Consider the following 20801-nt stretch of genomic DNA (forward strand, 5'->3'; position numbering starts at 1 on the left):
TTCCCCTTCCCCTTCCCCTTCTTCCCTTTTCCTTCCCCTTCCCCTTCCCCTTCTTCCCTTTTCCTTCCCCTTCCCCTTCCCCTTCTTCCCTTTTCTTCCCCTTCCCCTTCCCCTTCCCCTTCTTCCCTTTTCCTTCCCCTTCCCCTTCCCCTTCCCCTTCTTCCCTTTTCCTTCCCCTTCCCCTTCTCCCCTTCCCCTTCTTCCCTTTTCCTTCCCTTCCCTTCCCTTCCCCCCTCCTTTCTCTTTCAAAGCCCTGGGTAGGAGCTGAGTACTTGGAGCCCCCCCAAATCCCATCACAGCCTGATTTTCCCGGGATTTTCCTTTTCCTTCGGTTTTCAGCTCGGGAGCATCTCTTCCTTGTGGAAAATCTGCTGCCACTGAGCCACCAGTCACTGGTAACTGGTGGGGTTCTGGTTTGGGGGATGCCCAGGGAATGGGAAGGGATGGAAAGGTCTGATTTCCAATGGAAAGGTCTCATTTCCAATGGAAAGGTCTGATTTCCAATGCAAAGGTCCAATTTCCTATGGAAAGGTCCAGTTTCCAATGGAAAGGTCCATTTTCCACTGGAAAGGTCCAGTTTCCAACGGAAAGGTCCAGTTTCCCATGGAAAGGTCCAGTTTCCCATGGAAAGGTCCAATGTCCAATGGAAAGGTCCAGTTTCCAACGGAAAGGCCCAGTTTCCCATGGAACGGTCTGGTTTCCAATGGAAAGGTCCAGTTTCCAATGGAAAGCTCCAATTTCCAACGGGAAGGCCCAGTTCCCATGGAAAGATCCAATTTCCATGGAAAAGTCCAATTCCCAGCAGGAAGGTCCCCACACCACCTGGCTGAGGGTCCCTTGCAGGCAGAACGGGGCCAAGCTGAGTTCCAGCAGCTCGGGATGGGGCCAGGGACCTGGGAACGGGGACAGGGACAGAAGTGTGGAGTTTCCACCCCCTCTGCGCACGGCCGTAACCTGAAACCCAGGAACAGGGGAGGAGGGAGTTTTTCCAGCCCTTTTCCCAACTGTCAGGAGGTGATTAATGACCCACAGGATCCAAATCGCCTCAATTGCCAGCCTGCATTGTTATTTCTGACAACTTTTCCACAGCTCTCCGGGATCCTGTCTGAGCAACCTGAGCTCCTTTTATGATCCGGGGACTGCCTGGGGGACGTGGGAAGGCTGGGGATGTGGTCTACCTGGGCTTCAGCAAGGCTTTTGACACCGTATCCCATAGGATTCTCCTGGAAAAGCTGTCAGGCCATGGATCAGGCAGGAGCACTCTGTGCTGGTTAGGAACTGGCTGGAACGGGCCCAGAGAGTGGAGCTGAACGGGGCTGCCTCAAAATGGCGGCCGTGGTGTCCCCCAGGGATCAGCGTTGGGCCCAGTGCTGTTTAATATCTTTAGTGAGGATTTAGGTGAGGGGATTGAGTCCATCAGCAGCAAATTGGCAGAGGACACCGAGCTGGGGGAGTGTGGATCAGCTGGAAGGCAGGAGGGCTCTGCAGAGGGACCTGGACAGACTGGAGAGTTGGGCTGATCCCAAGGGGATGAGGTTCAACACAAGAACCCCATGGGGAGCTCCAGGCTGGGCACAGAGGGGCAGAAAGGGAGCTGGGAGTCTGGATTGCCAGGAAGCTGAAGAGGAGGCAGCAGTGTGCCCAGGTGGTCAAGAAGGCCAATGGCATCCTGGGCTGGCTCAGGAACAGCGTGGCCAGCAGGTCCAGGGAAGGGATTCTGCCCCTGTGCTCAGCCCTGGGGAGGCCACAGCTTGAGTCCTGTGTCCAGTTCTGGGCCCCTCAGCTCAGGAAGGAGCTTGAGGTGCTGGAGCAGGTCCAGAGAAGAGCAAGGAGGCTGGGAAGGGATCCAGCAGAATTCCTGTGAGGAAGGGCTGAGGGAGCTGGGGGTGTTGAGGCTGGAGAAGAGGAGGCTCAGGGGAGACCTCATCACTCTCTCCAACTCCCTGAAAGGAGGTTGGAGCCAGGGGGGGGTTGGGCTCTTTTCCCAGGCAACTCTCAGCAAGACAAGAGGGCACAAGAGGTCTCAAGTTGTGCCAGGGGAGGTTTAGGTTGGACATTAGAAAGAATTTCTTTCTGGAGAGGGTGCTCAGTCATTGGAATGGGCTGCCCAGGGAAGGGGTGGATTCTCCATCCCTGGAGATATTTCAAAAGAGCCTGGATGTGGCACTCAGTGCCATGGGCTGGGAACCACGGGGGGAGTGGAGCAAGGGTTGGACTTGATGAGCTCTGAGGTCCCTTCCAACCCAGCCCATTCTGTGATTCTATGATTCTGTGTTCCCAGAGGAGCAGCCCTGGGGTTTGGGTGCCCTGGGGGCTCCAGGCAGGTGCCCCAGAGGGGCTGGGACACGGTGACCTCTGAATTAACCACAGATTCCAACCCAGCAAATATTTTTATTCGAGCTGTGGTGAAAAACTTTTCAAGTGCCTGAGAGAACTGTGTGTAATAAACCACTTGTTCCTATAAACCAGACAGCTGTGGTACAGGCAGCACCAAATGTTCCTGGCCTCGGGTCCAGAAGTAATGATTTTTTTTTCTGGCTTTTTTTTTTTGGCTTTTTTGCTTTTTTTTTTTGCTTTTTATTCCCGGGATTATTACAACTAATATTTACCTTTGTGTTAGCTCACATCTTGACGCTGTTAAACACGTGGCTGCAGCTGGTTTCCCACTCCAGGTAATGAGGTAGCAGCAGTGTTATGAGGCCAAAGCTCTCCTGTGAGCCAGAACACCCCACATTTAAAAATCTCAATATTCTATGAAGGTATTTTCCTTCAGCTCAGAGCAATTTCCTAGTTTACTCTTATTAAACTGCAAGGGGGCTGAGCAGAGGGTTGTGATTTATGAAACACATACTAGATTCATTAAAACCTTTCAAGATTTTAATACATTTTATCAAGGCCTTAAATCTGGGCGAGTGTTTTAACCCCATCCCACCCCCCCTTGCACTGTGTGTATTTCATCCCTGGTGCCCTTTGGCACTTATTTAAGAGCTGTAAAATTTGGATTGACAAATATCCTGGATATTTCAGTCCTTCTTTCTCACCCGTGCTGAATCCTCCTGACAGGTTTGTTATATGGAACCCTCGGAGATCTATCAAGTGTAAAGATCAAATTATTCTCCTTTATTGACATTTTATTCCTCTCGTATTTGGGGGGTTTTTTCCCTTTTTTTTTTTTTTTTTTTTTTAAAGTCCTCTTCAATTAGAGATCAGGGGAGCTTTAATGTGTTCCTGCCAGGCCTGTCACTTTCCCTGGTTTTGCTGTTCTATTTACCCAAAAAGGAGCTGGGGGTCTCCATCCCAGGTTTTCCATCCTCAGGGTCTCCATCTGGGGGTCTCCATCCATCCCAGGGCTCTCCATCCCAAGGGTCTCCATCCACCCCAGGGGGTCTCCATCAATCCCGGGGTTCTCCATCCCAGGTTTTCCATCCTGAGGGTCTCCATCTATCCCAGGGGTCTCCATCCTGGGCTTCTCCAAGGATCACACCGGGGGATGGGGGGGCTGCAATGCTCCCATTAACCCATTTTAGGAGAAAACCTCCCTCGGCTTCCCTTCGACCACCCCTCCGCATCGTCTCCCCACTCCTCTTGGCACGGGGGGGGGCATCCCGGGGGTCTCTTATCCCCCCCCCTTACCCTGCGGGACCCTCGAGTGTCTGGGCCGGGTCTCGAACCCACAACCTTCAAAGCACAGGGAGGGGTCTCGAACCAGCGACCCTCAGGTGTCCGGGGGACGGGGGGGGGTCTTGGACCCGCGACCTTCGGGATCCCGTGGGGGAGGTCTCGAACCCGCGACCCTCGGGTGCCCGGGGGGGCTCTCGAACCCGCGACTTTCGGGTGTCCGGGGGGGTCTCCAACACGCGACCCTCAAAGTACAGGGAGGGCTCTCGTACCCTCGACCCTCGGGTCTCCGGGGAGGGGTCTCGAACCCGGGTCCTCGAAGCACCAGGAATGGGGTCTCGAACCCAGGACCTTCGGGATCCCGTGGGGGGGTCTGGAACCCGCGATCCTCGGGTGTCCGGGGGGGTCTGGAACCCGCGACCCTCGGGTGTCCGGGGGGGTCTCGAACTCAGGGCCCTCAAAGCACCGGGAGGGGTCTCGAACCCTCGACCCTCGGGTGTCCGGGGGGGGTTCGAGACCCGCGATCCTCGGGTGTCCGGGGGGGTCTCGAACCCAGGACCCTCGGGTGTCCGGGGGGGTCTCGAACCCAGGACCCTCGGGTGTCCGGGGGGGGTCTCGAACCCGCGACCCTCGGGTGTCCGGGGGGGTCTCGAACCCGCGACCTTCGGGATCCCGAGGCGGTCTCGAACTCAAGGCCCTCAAAGCACCGGGAGGGGTCTCGAACCCTCGATCCTCGGGTGTCCGGGGGGGGTCTCGAACCCGCGACCTTCGGGATCCCGAGGCGGTCTCGAACCCGGGGCGGGTCTCGAACCCGCGACCCTCGGGTCTCCGGGGGTTGGGGGGGGGTCTCGAACCCGTGACCCTGAGCTTCCAGCGCCGCCTGGCGGGCTCTGCCCCGGGGCTGCAGGAGCGGTCGCGCTGTGATGACGCCATCTCCGAGCGCCTCCCGGGGCAAGAAGCCGCCGCCGCCCGGCATGGCCCAGTTGGGCGCCATCGCGGCCCTGGCCCTCAGCTTCCTCGCCGCCGCTTTCCTCTCCGCCATCCACAAGATCGAGGAGGGACACATCGGCGTTTACTACCGGTGAGCGTCCTCCCCTTTCCCTCCCCCCCTTTCCCTTTTTTTTTTTTTTTTTTGGGCCCTCTCCTCCCGCGGGCCCGGTGGTGCCGCCCCTCACCTCACCTCCCGCTCCCCGGGCTCCTTCCTCCCGCAGCGGCGGAGCTTTGCTGACCTCCACCAGCGGGCCCGGCTTCCACCTCATGCTGCCCTTCATCACGTCCTACAAGTCAGTGCAGGTGCTGCTGGGGAGCTGGGGGTGAGGGCTGGGGCGGTTCCGGTACCGGTTCGGAGGGTTCGGGGCTTGTGGAAAGGGTGAAGGCACCGGCGGGACGTTCCCGGTGTTCGGGGTGGGGATTGAGGCGGGAAAATCCTTCCCCGTTAAGGGGCGGTGGGGTTGAGGGGTTCCGGTACCGGTTCGGAGGGTTCGGGTCCTGTGGAAGGGGTGTGGGCACCGGTCCCGGTGTTGGGGGTGGGGACTGAGGTGGGAAAATGCTCCCCCGTGACGGGTCGCTGGTGTTGGGAGGTTCCGGTACCGGTTCGGTTCTTGTTGGAGGGGTGTGGGCGCCGGTCCCGGTGTTCGGGGTGGGGACTGAGGTGGGAAAACGCTCCCCCGTGACGGGTCGCTGGTGTTGGGAGGTTCCGGTACCGGTTCGGTTCTTGTTGGAAGGGTGTGGGCACCGGTCCCGGTGCTCGGGGTGGGGATTGAGCTGGGAAAATCCTCCCCCGTTAAAGGGCGCTGGGGTTGGGAGATTCTGGTACCGGTTCGGTTCTTGTTGGAGGGGTGTGGGCACCGGTCCCGGTGTTCGAGGTGGGGATTGAGGCGGGAAAATGGTCCCCCGTGAAGGGGCGGTGGGGTCGAGGGGTTCCGGTACCGGTTCGGAGGGTTCGGGGCTTGTTGGAGGGGTGTGGGCACCGGTCCCGGTTCTGGGTGGGATTTGCGGCGGGGAAAATCCTCCCCTGTTAAGGATCTCTGGGGTTGAGGGGTTGGGCGGTTCCGGTACCAGTTCGGAGAGTTGTTGTGGCAGAGAGGAAGGTTCGGTTCGTGTTGGAGGGGTGTGGGTACCGGTCCCGGACCTGGGTGGGATTTGCGGCTGGAAAATCCTCCCCCGTGAAGGGCCGCTGGGGTCAGGGGGTTCCGGTACCGGTTCGGTTCTTGTTGGAGGGGTTCCGGTACCGGTTCGGTGGGGGATTTCGGGCGGGCAAATCCTCCCCGTTAAGTTTCTCCCTCTCCCCCCAGACCACGCTGCAGACGGATGAGGTGAAAAACGTGCCCTGCGGGACCAGGTGAGAGGCTCGGTTCCGGTTCTGGTTCCGGTTCTGGTGCTGGTTCCGTGCTGTGGTTGTTGCCGGGATCCTTTGGAGGCTTCTGCCGGGGGTGTTGGGTTTTTTCCAGGGGTGTTTGGGGGTTTTTCCGGGGATTTTTTGGGCTTTTTCCAGGGTTTGGTTGTTTTATCCCAGGGGTTGTTCTGTTGTTTTTCCAGGGGTTGTTGGGGTTTTTTTCCAGAGGTTTTTGGGTTTTTTTCTAGGGGATCTTTGCTGGGTTTTTTTCCAGGAGTTTGTTTTTTTTCCAGGAGTTGTTGTTGTTTTTCCCAGGGGTCTTTGGATTTTTTTTCAGAGGGTCTTTGTTTTTTTCTTTCCCCAGGGATCTTTGGGGTTTTTTTTTTTCCAGGGATCTTGGGGTTTTTTTTCCAGGGATCTTGGGGTTTTTTTTCCAGGGATCTTGGGGGTTTTTTTCCAGGGATCTTGGGGGTTTTTTTCCAGGGATCTTTGGGGGTTTTTTTTCCAGGGATCTTTGTTGTTTTTTGGTTTTTTTTTCAGGGATTTTTTTTTTTTTTCCAGGGATCTTTGGGTTTTTTTTTCCAGGGACCTTTGGTTTTTTTTTCCAAGGATCTTTGAGGTTTTTTTTCCAGGGATCTTTGTTTTTTTTTTCCCAGGGATCTTTGGGGTTTTTTTTTCCAGGGATCTTTGGGGTTTTTTTTCCAGGGATCTTTGGGGTTTTTTTCCCAGGGATCTTTGGGGTTTTTTCCCAGGGATCTTTGGGGTTTTTTTTCCCAGGGATCTTTGGGGTTTTTTTTCCCAGGGATCTTTGGGGTTTTTTTTCCAAGGATCTTTGGGGTTTTTTCCCAGGGATCTTTGGGGTTTTTTTTCCCAGGGATCTTTGGGGTTTTTTTTCCAGGGATCTTGGGGTTTTTTTTCCAGGGATCTTTGGTTTTTTTCCAGGGGTTGTTTCTTTGCTTTCCAGGGTTCTTTGGGTTTTTTTTTCCAGGGACCTTTGGGTTTTTTTTCCAGGGATCTTTGTTGGTTTGTTTTTTTTTTCAGGGATCTTTTTTTTTTTTTCCCCAGGGATCTTTGGTTTTTTTTTTCCAGGGATCTTTGGTTTTTTTTTCCAGGGATCTTGGGTTTGTTTTTTTTTCCAGGGATCTTTGGGGTTTTTTTTCCAGGGATCTTTAGGGGTTTTTTTCCAGGGATCTTTGGGGGTTTTTTTCCAGGGATCTTTGTTTTTTGTTTTTTTTTCCAGGGATCTTTGTTTTTTGTTTTTTTTCCAGGGATTTTTTTTTTTTTTTTCCAGGGATCTTTTTTTTTTTTTTTTCCAGGGATTGCTTGTTTTATTCCAGGAGTTGTCTGTTTTTTCCAGGGATCTTTGGGTTTATTTTCCAGGGGATCTTTTTTTTTTTTTTCCCAGGGGTCTTTATTTTCCTCACCCCCCTCCCACCTGAGGGAAGTCTCCCCCTCCCCCAGCTGCCCCCCTGCATCCATTTATTGATCTTTTATTTTTTTTTTTCTCCTTTTTTTTCTCCTTTTGCAGTGGGGGAGTGATGATTTATTTTGACAGAATCGAGGTGGTGAATTTCCTCATCCAGAGTGCAGGTGAGGCTGGGGAGATGTTTGGGGAGATGTTTGGGGGGGTTGAGGTGACACCTCCCCCCACATCAGCTCCTTAAAAACTTCCAGGGATGGATGGGGCTTCCCCCCCCTCCCTGGGCAACCTGTGCCAGGCTCTCAGCACCTCCTGGGGAAGAATTTCTTCCTAAAATCCCATCTCAATCTCCCCTCCTCTATTTTTAATCCATTCCCCCACGTCCCAGCACTCCCTGAGATCCTAAAAAGTCCTTCTCTGGGATTATGTGGCCTGTGTGGGATCAAGGGGGGGTTCTGTCCCTTTCCCATCTTGGGTGGGTTCTGAGCTGCTCCTGGGTGGGTTCTGGGCTTTTCCCATGTGGGTTTTGGTTTTCTCCCATCCTGGGTGGGTTCTCTTTCTCCTGGGTGGGTTCTGAGCTGCTCCTGGGTGGGTTCTGCTCCTCTCATATCATGGGTGGGTTCTGAGCTTCTCCTATGATTGGGTTCTGTCCCTCTCCTGTCATGGGTGGGTTCTGAGCTTCTCCTATGATTGGGTTCTGTCCCTCTCCTGTCATGGGTGGGTTCTGTTTCTCCTGGGTGGGTTCTGTTTCTCCTGGGTGGGTTCTGTGCTTCTCATGTGGGTTCTGTTTCTCTCTCACATGTGGGTTCTGTACCTTTCCCATTCTGGGTGGGTTCTGGGCTTTTCCCATGGGTGGTTTCTGAGCTTCTCCTGTGGGTTCTGTTTCTCTCTCACGTGTGGGTTCTGTCCCTTTCCCATTCTGGGTGGGTTCTGAGCTTCTCCTGTGGGTGGGTTCTGCTCCTCTCCTATCATGGGTGGGTTCTGAGCTTCTCCTATGATTGGGTTCTGTCCCTTTCCCATCATGGGTGGGTTCTGTTTCTCCTGGGTGGGTTCTGGGCTTTTCCCATGGGTGGGTTCTGAGCTTATGTGGGTTCTGTTTCTCTCTCACATGTGGGTTCTGTACCTTTCCCATTCTGGGTGGGTTCTGAGCTTCTCCTGTGGGTGGGTTCTGCTCCTCTCATATCATGGGTGGGTTCTGAGCTTCTCCTATGATTAGGTTCTGTCCCTCTCCTGTCATGGGTGGGTTCTGTTTCTCCTGGGTGGGTTCTGAGCTTCTCCCATGTGTAGGTTCTGTCCTTTTCCTGTGGGGGTTCTGTTTCTCCCCCATCCTGGGTGGGTTCTGAGCTTCTCCTGTGGGTTCTGTTTCTCTCTCACGTGTGGGTTCTGTCCCTTTCCCATCCTGGGTGGGTTCTGAGCTTCTGTGGGTGGGTTCTGTTTCTCCCCCATCCTGGGTGGGTTCTGAGCTTCTCCTGTGGGTGGGTTCTGCTCCTCTCCCATCATGGGTGGGTTCTGAGCTTCTCATGTGGGTTCTGTTTCTCTCTCACATGTGGGTTCTGTACCTTTCCCATTCTGGGTGGGTTCTGTTTCTCCTGGGTGGGTTCTGAGCTTCTCCTGTGGGTTCTGTTTCTCTCTCACATGTGGGTTCTGTCCCTTTGCCATCCTGGGTGGGTTCTGCTCCTCTCCTATCATGGGTGGGTTCTGAGCTTCTCCTGGGTGGGTTCTGGGCTTCTCCCATGTGGGTTCTGTCCCTCTCCTGTCATGGGTGGGTTCTGAGCTTCTTCCATGTGTGGGTTCTGTTCCTCCCCCATCCTGGATGGGTTCTGAGCTGCTCCTGGGTGGGTTCTGAGCTTCTCCCATGGGTGGGTTCTGTTTCTCCTCCATCCTGGGTGGGTTCTGAGCTTCTCCTGGGTGGGTTCTGAGTTTCTCCTGTGGGTTCTGTCCCTTTCCCATGGGTGGGTTCCTCATTCCAGTCTGGCCCTGGGACTCTTTGTGCCTGAGCCCCAAGTTTTGCCCTGCTCAGCCCTGCTCCAAGCCCAGTTTCCCCTCTTTTATTTTTAATTTTTATGGGTTTTTTTCTTTCCCAGTGTATGACATTGTGAAGAACTACACTGCTGACTATGACAAAGCCCTCATCTTCAACAAGATCCACCACGAGCTGAACCAGTTCTGCAGTGTCCACACCCTCCAGGAGGTTTACATTGAGCTTTTTGGTGAGCTGAGCCCCTCCTGGTTCTGAGGAAAGGTTCTGGGGGTGCTTTTCCTGCTCTCTTGCTCCAGATCTCACTCCCCTGCCCCCCAAAGGAGCTCTGTTTGGAATCAGGGTTGCTGACTGCTTCCTGCTTTTTTTTCCTTCTTCTCTTTGTGGAAAAAAAATAAGAAATTATGGTGAGAAAGCAGCAGCTGGGAGGAAAACAGCTCCTGGGGAAAAGTGGGAGAAATCAAAGGGTCACTGAGGGGTTGGTTTGAGGCTCTGGATGGAAAAATAATCCCTTCAGGGCTGATTGCAGAGTTGCTGGGAAGGGTTTTGGACCCAAAAGGGGCAGAATTTGTGCCTGAGGGAACCCAGGGTGTTGGCAGCTTCCTGAGAAGCCAGAACCAGGGCTCAGTTCTTCCTCCAGGGTTCTGCTGGAGGGCTGGACTGGGTTTTTGGTTTTTTTTTTGCCCAGATGTCAGCAGCTGGTGCTGACAGGACTTGAAATGGAGTCCAAGGCACTGCTGGGCACAGGGAGAAGTTGGACAAACTCTGCTGGAGGTTTTTGTTTGAGCTGGATGTTTTCTGGCTCAGCTCTGGAGTGGGCACAGCCTTTTTTCCAGCAGATTAATGTCATCTCTGCCCCCTTCCAGCAGGTGCTGGAGACTCAGAGCAGCTGTTCCCTAAATTCCTGGCTCAACTTCCTTGGGAACCTGAGTTTTCCAGATAGTTCAACCAAAGCAAAGCATCCAGGAGTGCTCTGTGATTGTTTTCAAGGCTGTTGCTACAGTTTGATTTTCCTCACAACCCCCAGCTGGGAATTTTTCTGTCCTGAGAACTTTTCCTTGGAGCAAGGGGTTGGCTTTTTTTTTTTTTTTTTTTTTGAATTTTGGAATTTTCTATGCTGGAGTTAACTGGTATCCCTTGAACCCAAACTGATGATTTTTTTGCAGCCTTTTAAGACAACTCATGCAGCCTTTTCCCTCTTCCCATTTTCTCTGTCTCCAAGCAGCCAGGGTGTAACTGGACTTTGTCAGGATCTAACTGGGAAGATACCAGTGGAGAAATGGGTTACAGCACAGACTTTTACTTTTATTTTTAATCAGAAAGCTGCTGCTTCTGGCTTGGAAAGGTTCTCAAGTGCAGGTTATGGGCCACTGGAAGAGTTTTGGTGTCTGCCTGCTGGGTTGCTGGCCCTGGTGTTGGGTGCTGTCTGACACTCTGGGAGCCTGCCTGGGGGTCAGGGGTGGCTTTTGAGGTTTTCTACATCAAATCTGTACTTTCCAGGAATGAGAATCCTGAGCTCTGAGCCCATCCCAGCTCATTCTGCCAGCAAACTGCCTTGGCAGGGGTTTTAGTGCCCTTTTTTTCCTTCTTTTTCCCCTCCAAATCAGATCAGATTGATGAAAACCTGAAACTGGCTTTGCAACAAGACTTAACTACTATGGCCCCTGGCTTGATCATACAGGTAAGCCCCGTTCCACTTGGAAATATCCAAGGTGCAGATCCCTGGGAAGGGAGGAAAGAGGAAAAACCTTGTAGAAAATGGCTTTGTAGTCCAGGCTGTGTTGAACACCCTGGGAGCAGAATCCTGAAATATCAGCCATGTCTCTGGATGTGCTCTACCTGGGCTTCAGCAAGGCTTTTGACACCGTATCCCACAGGATTCTCCTGGAAAAGCTGTCAGGCCATGGATCAGGCAGGAGCACTCTGTGCTGGGTTAGGAACTGGCTGGAACGGGCCCAGAGAGTGGAGCTGAACGGGGCTGCCTCAAAATGGCGGCCGTGGTGTCCCCCAGGGATCAGTGTTGGGCCCAGTGCTGTTCAATATCTTTAGTGAGGATTTAGGTGAGGGGATTGAGTCCATCAGCAGCAAATTTGCAGAGGACACTGAGCTGGGGGGAGTGTGGATCAGCTGGAAGGCAGGAGGGCTCTGCAGAGGGACCTGGAGAGACTGGAGAGTTGGGCTGATCCCAAGGGGATGAGGTTCAACACAAGAACCCCATGGGGAGCTCCAGGCTGGGCACAGAGGGGCAGAAAGGGAGCTGGGAGTCTGGATTGCCAGGAAGCTGAAGAGGAGGCAGCAGTGTGCCCAGGTGGCCAAGAAGGCCAATGGCATCCTGGGCTGGCTCAGGACCAGCGTGGCCAGCAGGTCCAGGGAAGGGATTCTGCCCCTGTGCTCAGCCCTGGGGAGGCCACAGCTTGAGTCCTGTGTCCAGTTCTGGGCCCCTCAGCTCAGGAAGGAGATTGAGGTGCTGGAGCAGGTCCAGAGAAGAGCAAGGAGGCTGGGAAGGGATCCAGCAGAATTCCTGTGAGGAAGGGCTGAGGGAGCTGGGGGTGTTGAGGCTGGAGAAGAGGAGGCTCAGGGGAGACCTCATCACTCTCTGCAACTCCCTGAAAGGAGGTTGGAGCCAGGGGGGGGTTGGGCTCTTTTCCCAGGCAACTCTCAGCAAGACAAGAGGGCACAAGAGGTCTCAAGTTGTGCCAGGGGAGGTTTAGGTTGGACATTAGAAAGAATTTCTTTCTGGAGAGGGTGATCAGGCATTGGAATGGGCTGCCCAGGGAAGGGGTGGATTCTCCATCCCTGGAGATATTTCCAAAGAGCCTGGATGTGGCACTCAGTGCCATGGGCTGGGAACCACGGGGGGAGTGGAGCAAGGGTTGGACTTGATGAGCTCTGAGGTCCCTTCCAACCCAGCCCATTCTGGGATTCTATGTCCCCTCTTGGCTTGGATGTGTTGGGTTACTCAGGGTTTACACCAGGTCCAGTTTCCTCTCAGGTGTGTTCTGTGGGGTTTGGAGCTGCTCAGAGAGCTTTGTGTGGCTCCCCCCATCCTCTGGAGCCTCAGGGGATGCTTGGCTTTTGATTGCTGGCTGCCTGCCTCCTGGTTTTTTTGGTTTTGTTTTTTTTTTTCCTCTCTCCTTTTCCAGGCAGTTCGAGTTACAAAGCCAAACATCCCTGAAACAATCCGGAGGAATTATGAGCTCATGTAAGTGCCTCAGCCTTGCACCTTTGTGTTAGCAAAAGGATTCACTCACCCAGATGAAGTTGGTTTCAGTGCCCTCTGCTGCTGCTGCTCCTCAGGGAAGGGGCTGAAGCAAAGGAGCCCTTGGCTGAGTCTGCCAGGGGGGGGAATTTTCTCCATTTGGGACCAGTCCAGCAGGGAAATAATTTGCCCAAGGGTTTCTTCTCCCTGAGGGTGTTTTCCAGGGGCTTCCCAGAGCCCTGTGGGTGAGTGGCGAGTGGATGGATTCCACCACTTAATCCTCTTGTTTGACCAGGAGGGAGAAGGTGTTGATTCAACAGGCAGCAAGCTTGGAAATAACATCTTTGAATAGCCCTTGGCACACTGATCCCCTTTTCAACACTCCCAGCCAGCTGCCTTCCCTTTGGAGCAGTCAGAAATGTTCCTGTTCTGAGTCTCTGGGTCACAATCAGATCCCTCTCCTCCATTCCTCTTCCCTGCCATTCCCTGGGACCTTCTGGAATCCTGGAGGGAGTCACATGCAGCACTCTCCTGATGGGCAGAGTGCCAGAGCAGCCTGGGCCCTGTCAGCCTGCAGATGTGTTGAGAGGTTTGGTGCTGCCTCTCATCTCCCCCTTGATTTGGGATTTGGGATTTTGCTCCATGCACACTTCTAAAACTGCTTTTTGCACCTGCAAAACAGGGAGCTAAATAAAAAAGGTTCTGGTGTCTGCAGTGCACAGAGAGGGGGCTGAAGGGTGATTTCAAAGCTGAGTGCTGCCAGGAGAAGCAGAAAAACCTCCAGGATCCTCCAGGTTTTTAATTTCTTACATTGTTTAAATAATTTCCTCAGTAGCAGGAGTAACAGCCCCCCAAAAACCACACAGATGGGGATGGGCTGTGAGAGAAAGCAGCACTGAAAGACTGAAAAATCTTCCTGCCATGGAGAGGGCTTTGGTTTAGACAAAAAACTCTGTGTCTGCAGGCACACTTTTTGCTTCCAGAGCTGTGGAAAGCTGCACCACTTCCATCTAAATTCCCATTTTTTAACCAACTTCTTTTGGCTCCCCAGGGAGAGTGAGAAGACAAAGCTGCTGATTGCAGCCCAGAAGCAGAAGGTGGTGGAGAAAGAAGCAGAGACAGAAAGGAAAAAAGCCCTCATTGGTCTGTGCATCCCTGTATGGAGGCAGGGAATGGGCAGGGGTGGGGAATGGGGAGAAAAAGCAAAAAAAAAACAAACCCTGATCCCAGGGAGGGAGGCACCTGGGTCCTGATCTGGCAGGATTTGGGCTGATCTGGAAGTGCCAGAGAAAGAAGAAAGTGCCAAGAAGAAAAAGTGCCAAGAATTTGGCAGCTGGGTCCCAGTTTTGCCCCCAAACTGACTGAGGGCTGGAGATTCTTCCCACAGTTTATTCCCACTAAAAAGGGGGTGGTGGGGACTCCCAGGGGTGAAGTTGTTGCCTCTGGCAGGAGGCAGAGGGTGTGATGGCAATGGGGAGTGGGTTCTTTTCTCATTTCAGAGGCAGAAAAAATTGCCCAAGTTGCTGAAATAACTTATGGACAGAAAGTGATGGAAAAGGAAACAGAGAAGCGAATTTCAGAGATTGAAGGTGAGAGATTTGAACTAAATCAAAATGTTCTGTGTTGAATTTTCTCTGAGGATCCTGGAGCAGCTCATGAGGGGGTGCTCAAAGTGTGTGGAGTGAGAGTGTTGCTCAGTGCAAGCTGAGGTTTGCAGGGCTGAATCTGCCAGTTCTGTGGTCTTGAGGGTTTTGGTTACTTCTGGTGTTGGTGGAAGGTTGGAGTGATGGTCTTGGAGGTCTCTTCCAACCTAAAAAAATCTGATTTAAGTGTTGCCTGTGTGTCTGGTAGTGGTTGAAGCACATCAGGACATCTGAATCCTCATTTCCTCAGCAGTGGAGTTTTCAGGGGAGCAGAAGACATTGAGGATTTCAAAGCTTGGCTGGATCCTGAGGGGATTCTTCTGTCAGCCAAGTGCAGGAAAGGAGGAGGGAATGGCAGGCTGGTGTCTTGCTAAAAAAAAACCAAAAGTGACAGATTTTGGGTAGTGGCTGCAGCCTCTCAGAGTGGAAGGACCCCAAAAAATGAGTGTGTGGTCTTGGGGAGGCAGCCCCAGCTCCTGAGTACCTGGGGCAGGATGAGGTGGTGGAAGCTTTCTGTCCATTGCTTGCTTAGGATTCTTCTAAAAGCTTTTTTTTTTTTCTTAGAGAGAGGATTTAAATTCAGGGTTTTTTTGTTGTTGTGGAGTGTGAAATATTTAGAAAACAAAACCTCATTTACTCTCTGGCAGAGCAGGGATCTGCTGTGTGGTTTCCAACTCTCAGAGGAGGGACTGAGGAGGTTTTTTTTTTTGTGGCAAATATTCTGCTTTAACCAATAAATTTGTTACCTGTGGGGTTTGCATTTTGGCTTTTCTGTCCTCCTCAACTACTCTGAGGAACTCAGACTGACCAGAGGCAGGAAGAGGGATGGTTCTTGGCAGATTGTGCTTCTTGAAACTCCTTTTTCAAGGTGGTTGTTGCAGGAGGTTGTAGGGAAAAGTGTCCCCTCACTCCTCTGCTCCAATGCTTTGTCCCAGGCCATGAGGAGGGCTCTGCATTCCCAGCTCAGAGTTTCATGGCCTTATTTCCAATTATTATCTTCATTATAGGGCCTGTCAAGCTCTGCAGATGGCCACCAAGGAGCCAATTAAAGAGTTTTACAGATCAGTGGCTCCTCATTAAGAAGTTCTCTGCAGGAATGCAGTGGGTTTTGTTTCTGATAAATGGGTGTCACTGGGTGTCAGGCCTTCAGCTTGGTGGCAGCAGAGGGTTCCTGTCTCCCTCAGTCTTTTTTTTCTCTCTTTTTAGCCAAAAGAGTGGAAGTCTCAGGCCAAACCATCCAATTGTTTATATATTTTTTTTTTTCTAATTATGTGTAGCAGCTCCCAGGACTCCCTGCTGGCCCAGGTAAAGCAAATGTCATGGAAGGGATGTCACAAGGTGACACTGAACCAGCCTGAGGAAACTGCTCTGAGCCTTCAGGTGATGCTCTGACACCACCTCCTGAGCAGATAAAAAACTCAGAAGGGAGCAAAAAAAAAAAAAAAGAAGTGGGATACAAAAAGGGGAAGTGTTCCCTTCCTTAAATGCTGGGAGTTTCCTGTCAGTATCCTGCAGGATCAGGGGAAGAGCTCTCTCAGGTTTGGATCTCCTGCCTCTCTGTGCCTGAACATCTCAGGGTGCCAGGCACAATCCCAGCTGGGGAATTGCTTTCCCAGAGCAAGCTGGAGTTTGCACTGCTCTGCCCTGAGTCCTCCAGTGGGGAATTCCTGCTTTTCCAGTGAGGAAATCCTGCTTTCCCAGTGTTCCACTTGCTGCATTTTCTGCACAAGGGGCTGGCTAGAGAAGAAAGAAGTGTTCTTGGCCCGTGGGAGAGGGGCAGTGATGAAATCCTGGTGTGCACAAGATGCTTTGGGGTCTGGAGTCACAGAGGCAGCTGAATTCCTCAGTGCACCCTGCAGCAGCTGAGGCTTAAACTGAGGAGCCTGTGCCTGGATTTCTTCCTTCTTCCCCTTCTTGGATCCCTGCTCTTTAGGAGTGGGACTGGCCACCTGGAAAAGGTTTTAGCTGATATGGCTGGAAATAAATATCTGAATCTCAACATCTAGAGGGTTTTCTTGGGTTTGTTTTTTTTTCCAGATGCTGCATTCCTGGCAAGGGAGAAGGCTCGAGCTGATGCTGAGTGCTACACAGCCATGAAAATAGCTGAGGCCAACAAGGTATTGGTGATTTCCTGACTATTGGTGCTGATTCCCTACTATTGGTATTGATTTCCTCACTACTGGTGCTGATTTCCTCACTACTGGTGCTGATTTCCTCACTATTGGTGCTGATTTCCTCACTATTGATGGTGATTTCCTGACTATTGGTGCTGATTTCCTGACTACTGGTGCTGATTTCCTCACTCGTGGTGCTGATTTCCTCACTCGTGGTGCTGATTTCCTCACTATTGGTGCTGATTCCCTCACTACTGGTGCTGATTTCCTCACTATTGGTGCTGATTCCCTCACTACTGGTGCTGATTCCCTCACTATTGGTGCTGATTCCCTCACTACTGGTGCTGATTTCCTCACTATTGGTGCTGATTCCCTCACTATTGGTGCTGATTCCCTCACTACTGGTGCTGATTTCCTCACTATTGGTGCAGATTCCCTCACTACTGGTGCTGATTCCCTCACTACTGGTGCTGATTCCCTCACTATTGGTGCTGATTTCCTCACTATTGGTGCTGATTCCCTCACTACTGGTGCTGATTTCCTCACTATTGGTGCTGATTCCCTCACTACTGGTGCTGATTCCCTCACTATTGGTGCTGATTCCCTCACTACTGGTGCTGATTTCCTCACTATTGGTGCTGATTCCCTCACTATTGGTGCTGATTCCCTCACTACTGGTGCTGATTTCCTCACTATTGGTGCAGATTCCCTCACTACTGGTGCTGATTCCCTCACTACTGGTGCTGATTCCCTCACTATTGGTGCTGATTTCCTCACTATTGGTGCTGATTCCCTCACTATTGGTGCTGATTCCCTCACTATTGGTGCTGATTCCCTCACTATTGGTGCTGATTTCCTCACTACTGGTGCTGATTTCCTCACTACTGGTGCTGATTTCCTCACTACTGGTGCTGATTTCCTCACTACTGGTGCTGATTTCCTCACTACTGGTGCTGATTTCCTCACTATTGGTGCTGATTTCCTTACACTGAGCCTTGGAGCTCTTTCCCTGAGGCTGCAGAGAACCACTCAGCAGAACAGCAGCTGCTTGGGTGCTTCTCATGTTGCTTTGTTGAAGTCCAAGAGGAAAACAAAGGCAGCTCCTCTCAGGAAAAAATTTTTTTTTGAGCCTGAAACATTTCCCTCCTTCCTTGTAAATTCATTTTCCTGCCTGGAGAGAGAAGTTTATGTCAGGATAACACCTGTAGCATCACCTGAAACATCTCTGCTCTGCTGCATCCTGCTGGCTCCCTCTGGAGATGGAACTTGGGGTTGGGCTGTGGCCTTTTCAGCTGCTCCAGTCAGAAATTCAGGATTCCTGGCAGAGCTGGGAGAAAATGGAGCTGAGCTTGCACACCAAACTGCCAGGCTAGCTAAAGGGCCTTTAAAAGAAAGAAAAAATTAAAAAAAAAATTTGAATTAAAAAAATTTTAAAAAAATTTAAAAATTAAAAAAAAATTTAAAAAAAAAATGGAAAACACAGCCATGAAATGATATGGCTATAACTTCCAGGCTTGAATTGTTCTTCTCCAGTTACTCCACCCTCTGCTGACTGAATCTGAGCTGTTGCTGATTCTTTTTCCCTCTTTTTTTTTTTTTTCTCTCTCTGCAGCTGAAGTTAACTCCTGAGTACTTGCAGCTGATGAAATACAAAGCAATTGCAGCAAACAGCAAGATTTATTTTGGCAAAGATATTCCCAACATGTTCATGGACTATGCAGGAAGCCAGAGCAAATTTGCAGAGGGATTTGCAGAAGGACTCCAAGAAGAAGATGGAACAGGAACCAGTGAGGACACAAAAGTTTCTTCATAATGTCCCCTGAAAAGATTTTTTTGGTTCATTACCAAACAAAAACAGGAACTTGGGAAGTTGCTGTTTGGTTTCCCCTTTTCTTCTACTGAAAGAGGAATCAGACTCAAATCCTTTCCACCTTTTATATGACAATTAGACACAAAGACTTTGGTATTTATAAATAAATCTATATTTAGGGGGTGGTTTTTCTAGCAATTTGTCAAGCAGGCAGCTCCAGGTAGGTCCTAGATCCACCTCTCCCTCTTGGACACAGAGACCAAATGATGCTGGAAGAGCTTCTTAGGTTGTTCTGCAGCCAGCTTAGAGAGCACCTCATTCAGTAATTTTGGATTTTCAGGTGGTTTGTAATAAATTTAGAAATTTTGGAGCCAGGAGATTTGCTGCTACAACTTGGAGGTTTTTTTTTTTGGTGGTTTTTTTTTTTCTCATTGGAAATTCCCAGGACTTTTTATTTCACCCCCCTTTTAAAAACAGGTGCTAGACTTGAAAACACTACAAGGTCTGAAGGCCCCAGGCCTTGTCTGAGTGGTGGGATGATCCAAACTGAGGATTTTCTGCATCTTGACACTATTTTGGGGTTTTTTTTTGCCATATTCAGGGAGGCTGTGGTTGGAGGCATTTTTCCTGCTGAGCTCAGAGTCCCAGTGCAAACCTGGCCACAGCCATCCTGAGAGATTTGACTCAGGGAGTCTGATTTTTTGCAAAAATAATTAAAAAAAAATTTCCTGGGGGAGCAGCTGCAGTGCTTGAAAGAAGATTCAGGGAAACTGAGGCAAAAGGAACCAAGTTGCTGTTCAGTGTGGGGTTTTCTCAGCTGCAAAGCAGTGACAGGGTTTGTTTGACACCCATTTAAAACTTGAGGGGGTGGTAAAGACAAAAGTCCAGGCCTAGAAAGGGCTTTTTTGGTGTTTTTTTTTCTTACCCCAACCCATCTGCCACTTGGCAGGAGAGCCTCTTTATTAATTATTCATCATTTGCATAATAAGGGATGATGCAAGCAAGTGCTAATTAAGTTTGCAGAGACCAGCCTGTTGCATTTGCAGTCTTGCACCCCAAACACTTGGTTTTAAATATTAATTATTCTTTTTAAGAAGGCAGCCACACTACCAATCTGACTCATTCCAGCTGTTGGTGCCAATATTTTTATTTTTTCCCTGTTTTTCTCCTGACTGAGACCTGCAGAATTGAAGATCAGCACCAATTTCTGCTGGAGAAGAGTCCTCTGTTTGTCTTCTTTGTAGCTGTTGGGAAACAGAAGGTCAGGGAAATTCCAAAAAAATTTGACTTTTATCAGCAGGAATTTAGGAATGACATAAGTGGTACCTAAGTGGTTGAGGATGATCTTACTTGGCAGGGTTCTACATTCCTGTTGGAGAGTTCCATGAGTAACTACAACCTCCTTTTTGGGAAGTGTTTGTCCTTCAAGACCCACCCAAATAAGCCAAAAGTATTATTATCCAGTGTGTTTCATGGGAAGATCATAGCTCAGAAGAAAAAGGTCTTCAGAATTATTATTTTTTTTAAATAATATTACTGCTAAAGTATTTTTTTTGTAATTTAGTTCAATTGTGATGAGTGTATGAAAAGCAAAAACAAAGCTGCAATCTTCACAAGCAAAATCCATTGTGTTTGCATTCAGGTTTTGTTGTGTATTTCTTTTAACCTTCCAGAGCAGATTTGTCACTACATCTAAACCTTTTTTTTTTTTCCATCTCTGTCATTAACCAAGATTTTTGTCCTAATTTCTACAGCCTGAAATCATGAAATAATTATCTGAATTTTAAACCTGCTCTGCCTAACAAAGAAAACACAGGTTTGTGGCACTGCTGCTACCCAGGGATGGCTGTTGGGAACACAGTGATCTGAGATCTTATGTATTAAAATCCTTTTTATTTTGGTATTTGCTATGACAATAAAATGGCCTTCAATTTTACTGTCTTCTTGGGTTTTTTTCCCTCTGGGTACCTTCAAAAATAATTCGCAGACTTCTCAGAGGTAGCATCAAGGCTGCTGCTCCAAGTGGAGGAGAAGCAAAGGAATAAGCAGAGAAAAAGCAAAGAAATAATAATAAGAAGAAGGGGGTGTGTGTCAGAACTCACCTGCATTTTGGATGAGGAAATTCACCACCTCGATTCTGTCAAAATAAATCCTCACTCTCCCCCTGCAAAAGGAGAAAAAGGATAAAAAAAATGGTTAGTACTGGGTGAGCTTTGAGGTTCCTTCCACCTCTGCCAGTCCCAGGGTTTGTATTCAAGGTGCCTCTTAGGTTGGAAATAGATGTCCTGGGGAGGTCCCTTCCACCCCCCAACCCTTCTCTGCTTCCCTGACTTCCATCCCAGTCACAAATTCCAAGGTTTTCCAAGGTTTTCTCCAGATGCCTCCTCATACTCCTCCGAGGGGGGGCGGGGGGGGGAATCCCCCTCCTCCTTTTCCCCCCCTCCCCTCAGGTGAGGCAAACCTTTCCCTCACCGCAGCTCTCCCTCCATCCCCCCCTTTCATTTACCACCGTTTTGGTGAAAAGGGGGGGGATATCCCCAGGCTGTCCCCTCAGGAGCGGCCGCGGGGTCCCCCCTATTGCTCCCCCCGACCTTCCCAAGATGGCGGCGGCACCACCTCCTCCTCTCCCTCCTCATCCCGCCCTTTTTTGTCCCCGCCCCTCGCCTCCTATTGGTCAGCGCTGC

At 50.7% G+C, this 20801-nt stretch overlaps 2 protein-coding genes and 1 long non-coding RNA gene across 3 annotated transcripts in view; 1 reads left to right on the forward strand and 2 right to left on the reverse strand.

The window, feature by feature from the left end:
• BRF2 (BRF2 general transcription factor IIIB subunit) overlaps positions 1 to 20801 on the reverse strand; it is a 437620-nt gene that overhangs the window by 363486 nt on the left and 53333 nt on the right. The gene's annotated exons all lie outside the window — the stretch shown is intronic.
• ERLIN2 (ER lipid raft associated 2) lies at positions 4540 to 20053 on the forward strand. The gene is made up of 11 exons (XM_071728870.1): positions 4540 to 4699; positions 4830 to 4911; positions 5913 to 5959; positions 7482 to 7543; positions 9458 to 9583; positions 10959 to 11032; positions 12495 to 12553; positions 13602 to 13693; positions 14050 to 14139; positions 16231 to 16310; positions 17920 to 20053. The coding sequence occupies exons 1-11, from the start codon at positions 4542 to 4544 to the stop codon at positions 18118 to 18120; spliced, it is 1071 nt and encodes a 356-aa protein (XP_071584971.1). The 5' UTR covers positions 4540 to 4541; the 3' UTR covers positions 18121 to 20053.
• Positions 19237 to 20738, reverse strand: LOC139788706 (uncharacterized). Its single transcript, XR_011722914.1, has 3 exons — positions 20624 to 20738; positions 20220 to 20281; positions 19237 to 19361 (listed from the first exon to the last, which is right to left on the reverse strand). It is a non-coding gene; the product is annotated as an uncharacterized lncRNA (long non-coding RNA).

Source organism: Heliangelus exortis, chromosome 30 (genome assembly GCF_036169615.1).
Source record: "Heliangelus exortis chromosome 30, bHelExo1.hap1, whole genome shotgun sequence".
Classification (NCBI taxonomy): Eukaryota; Metazoa; Chordata; class Aves; order Apodiformes; family Trochilidae; genus Heliangelus; species Heliangelus exortis.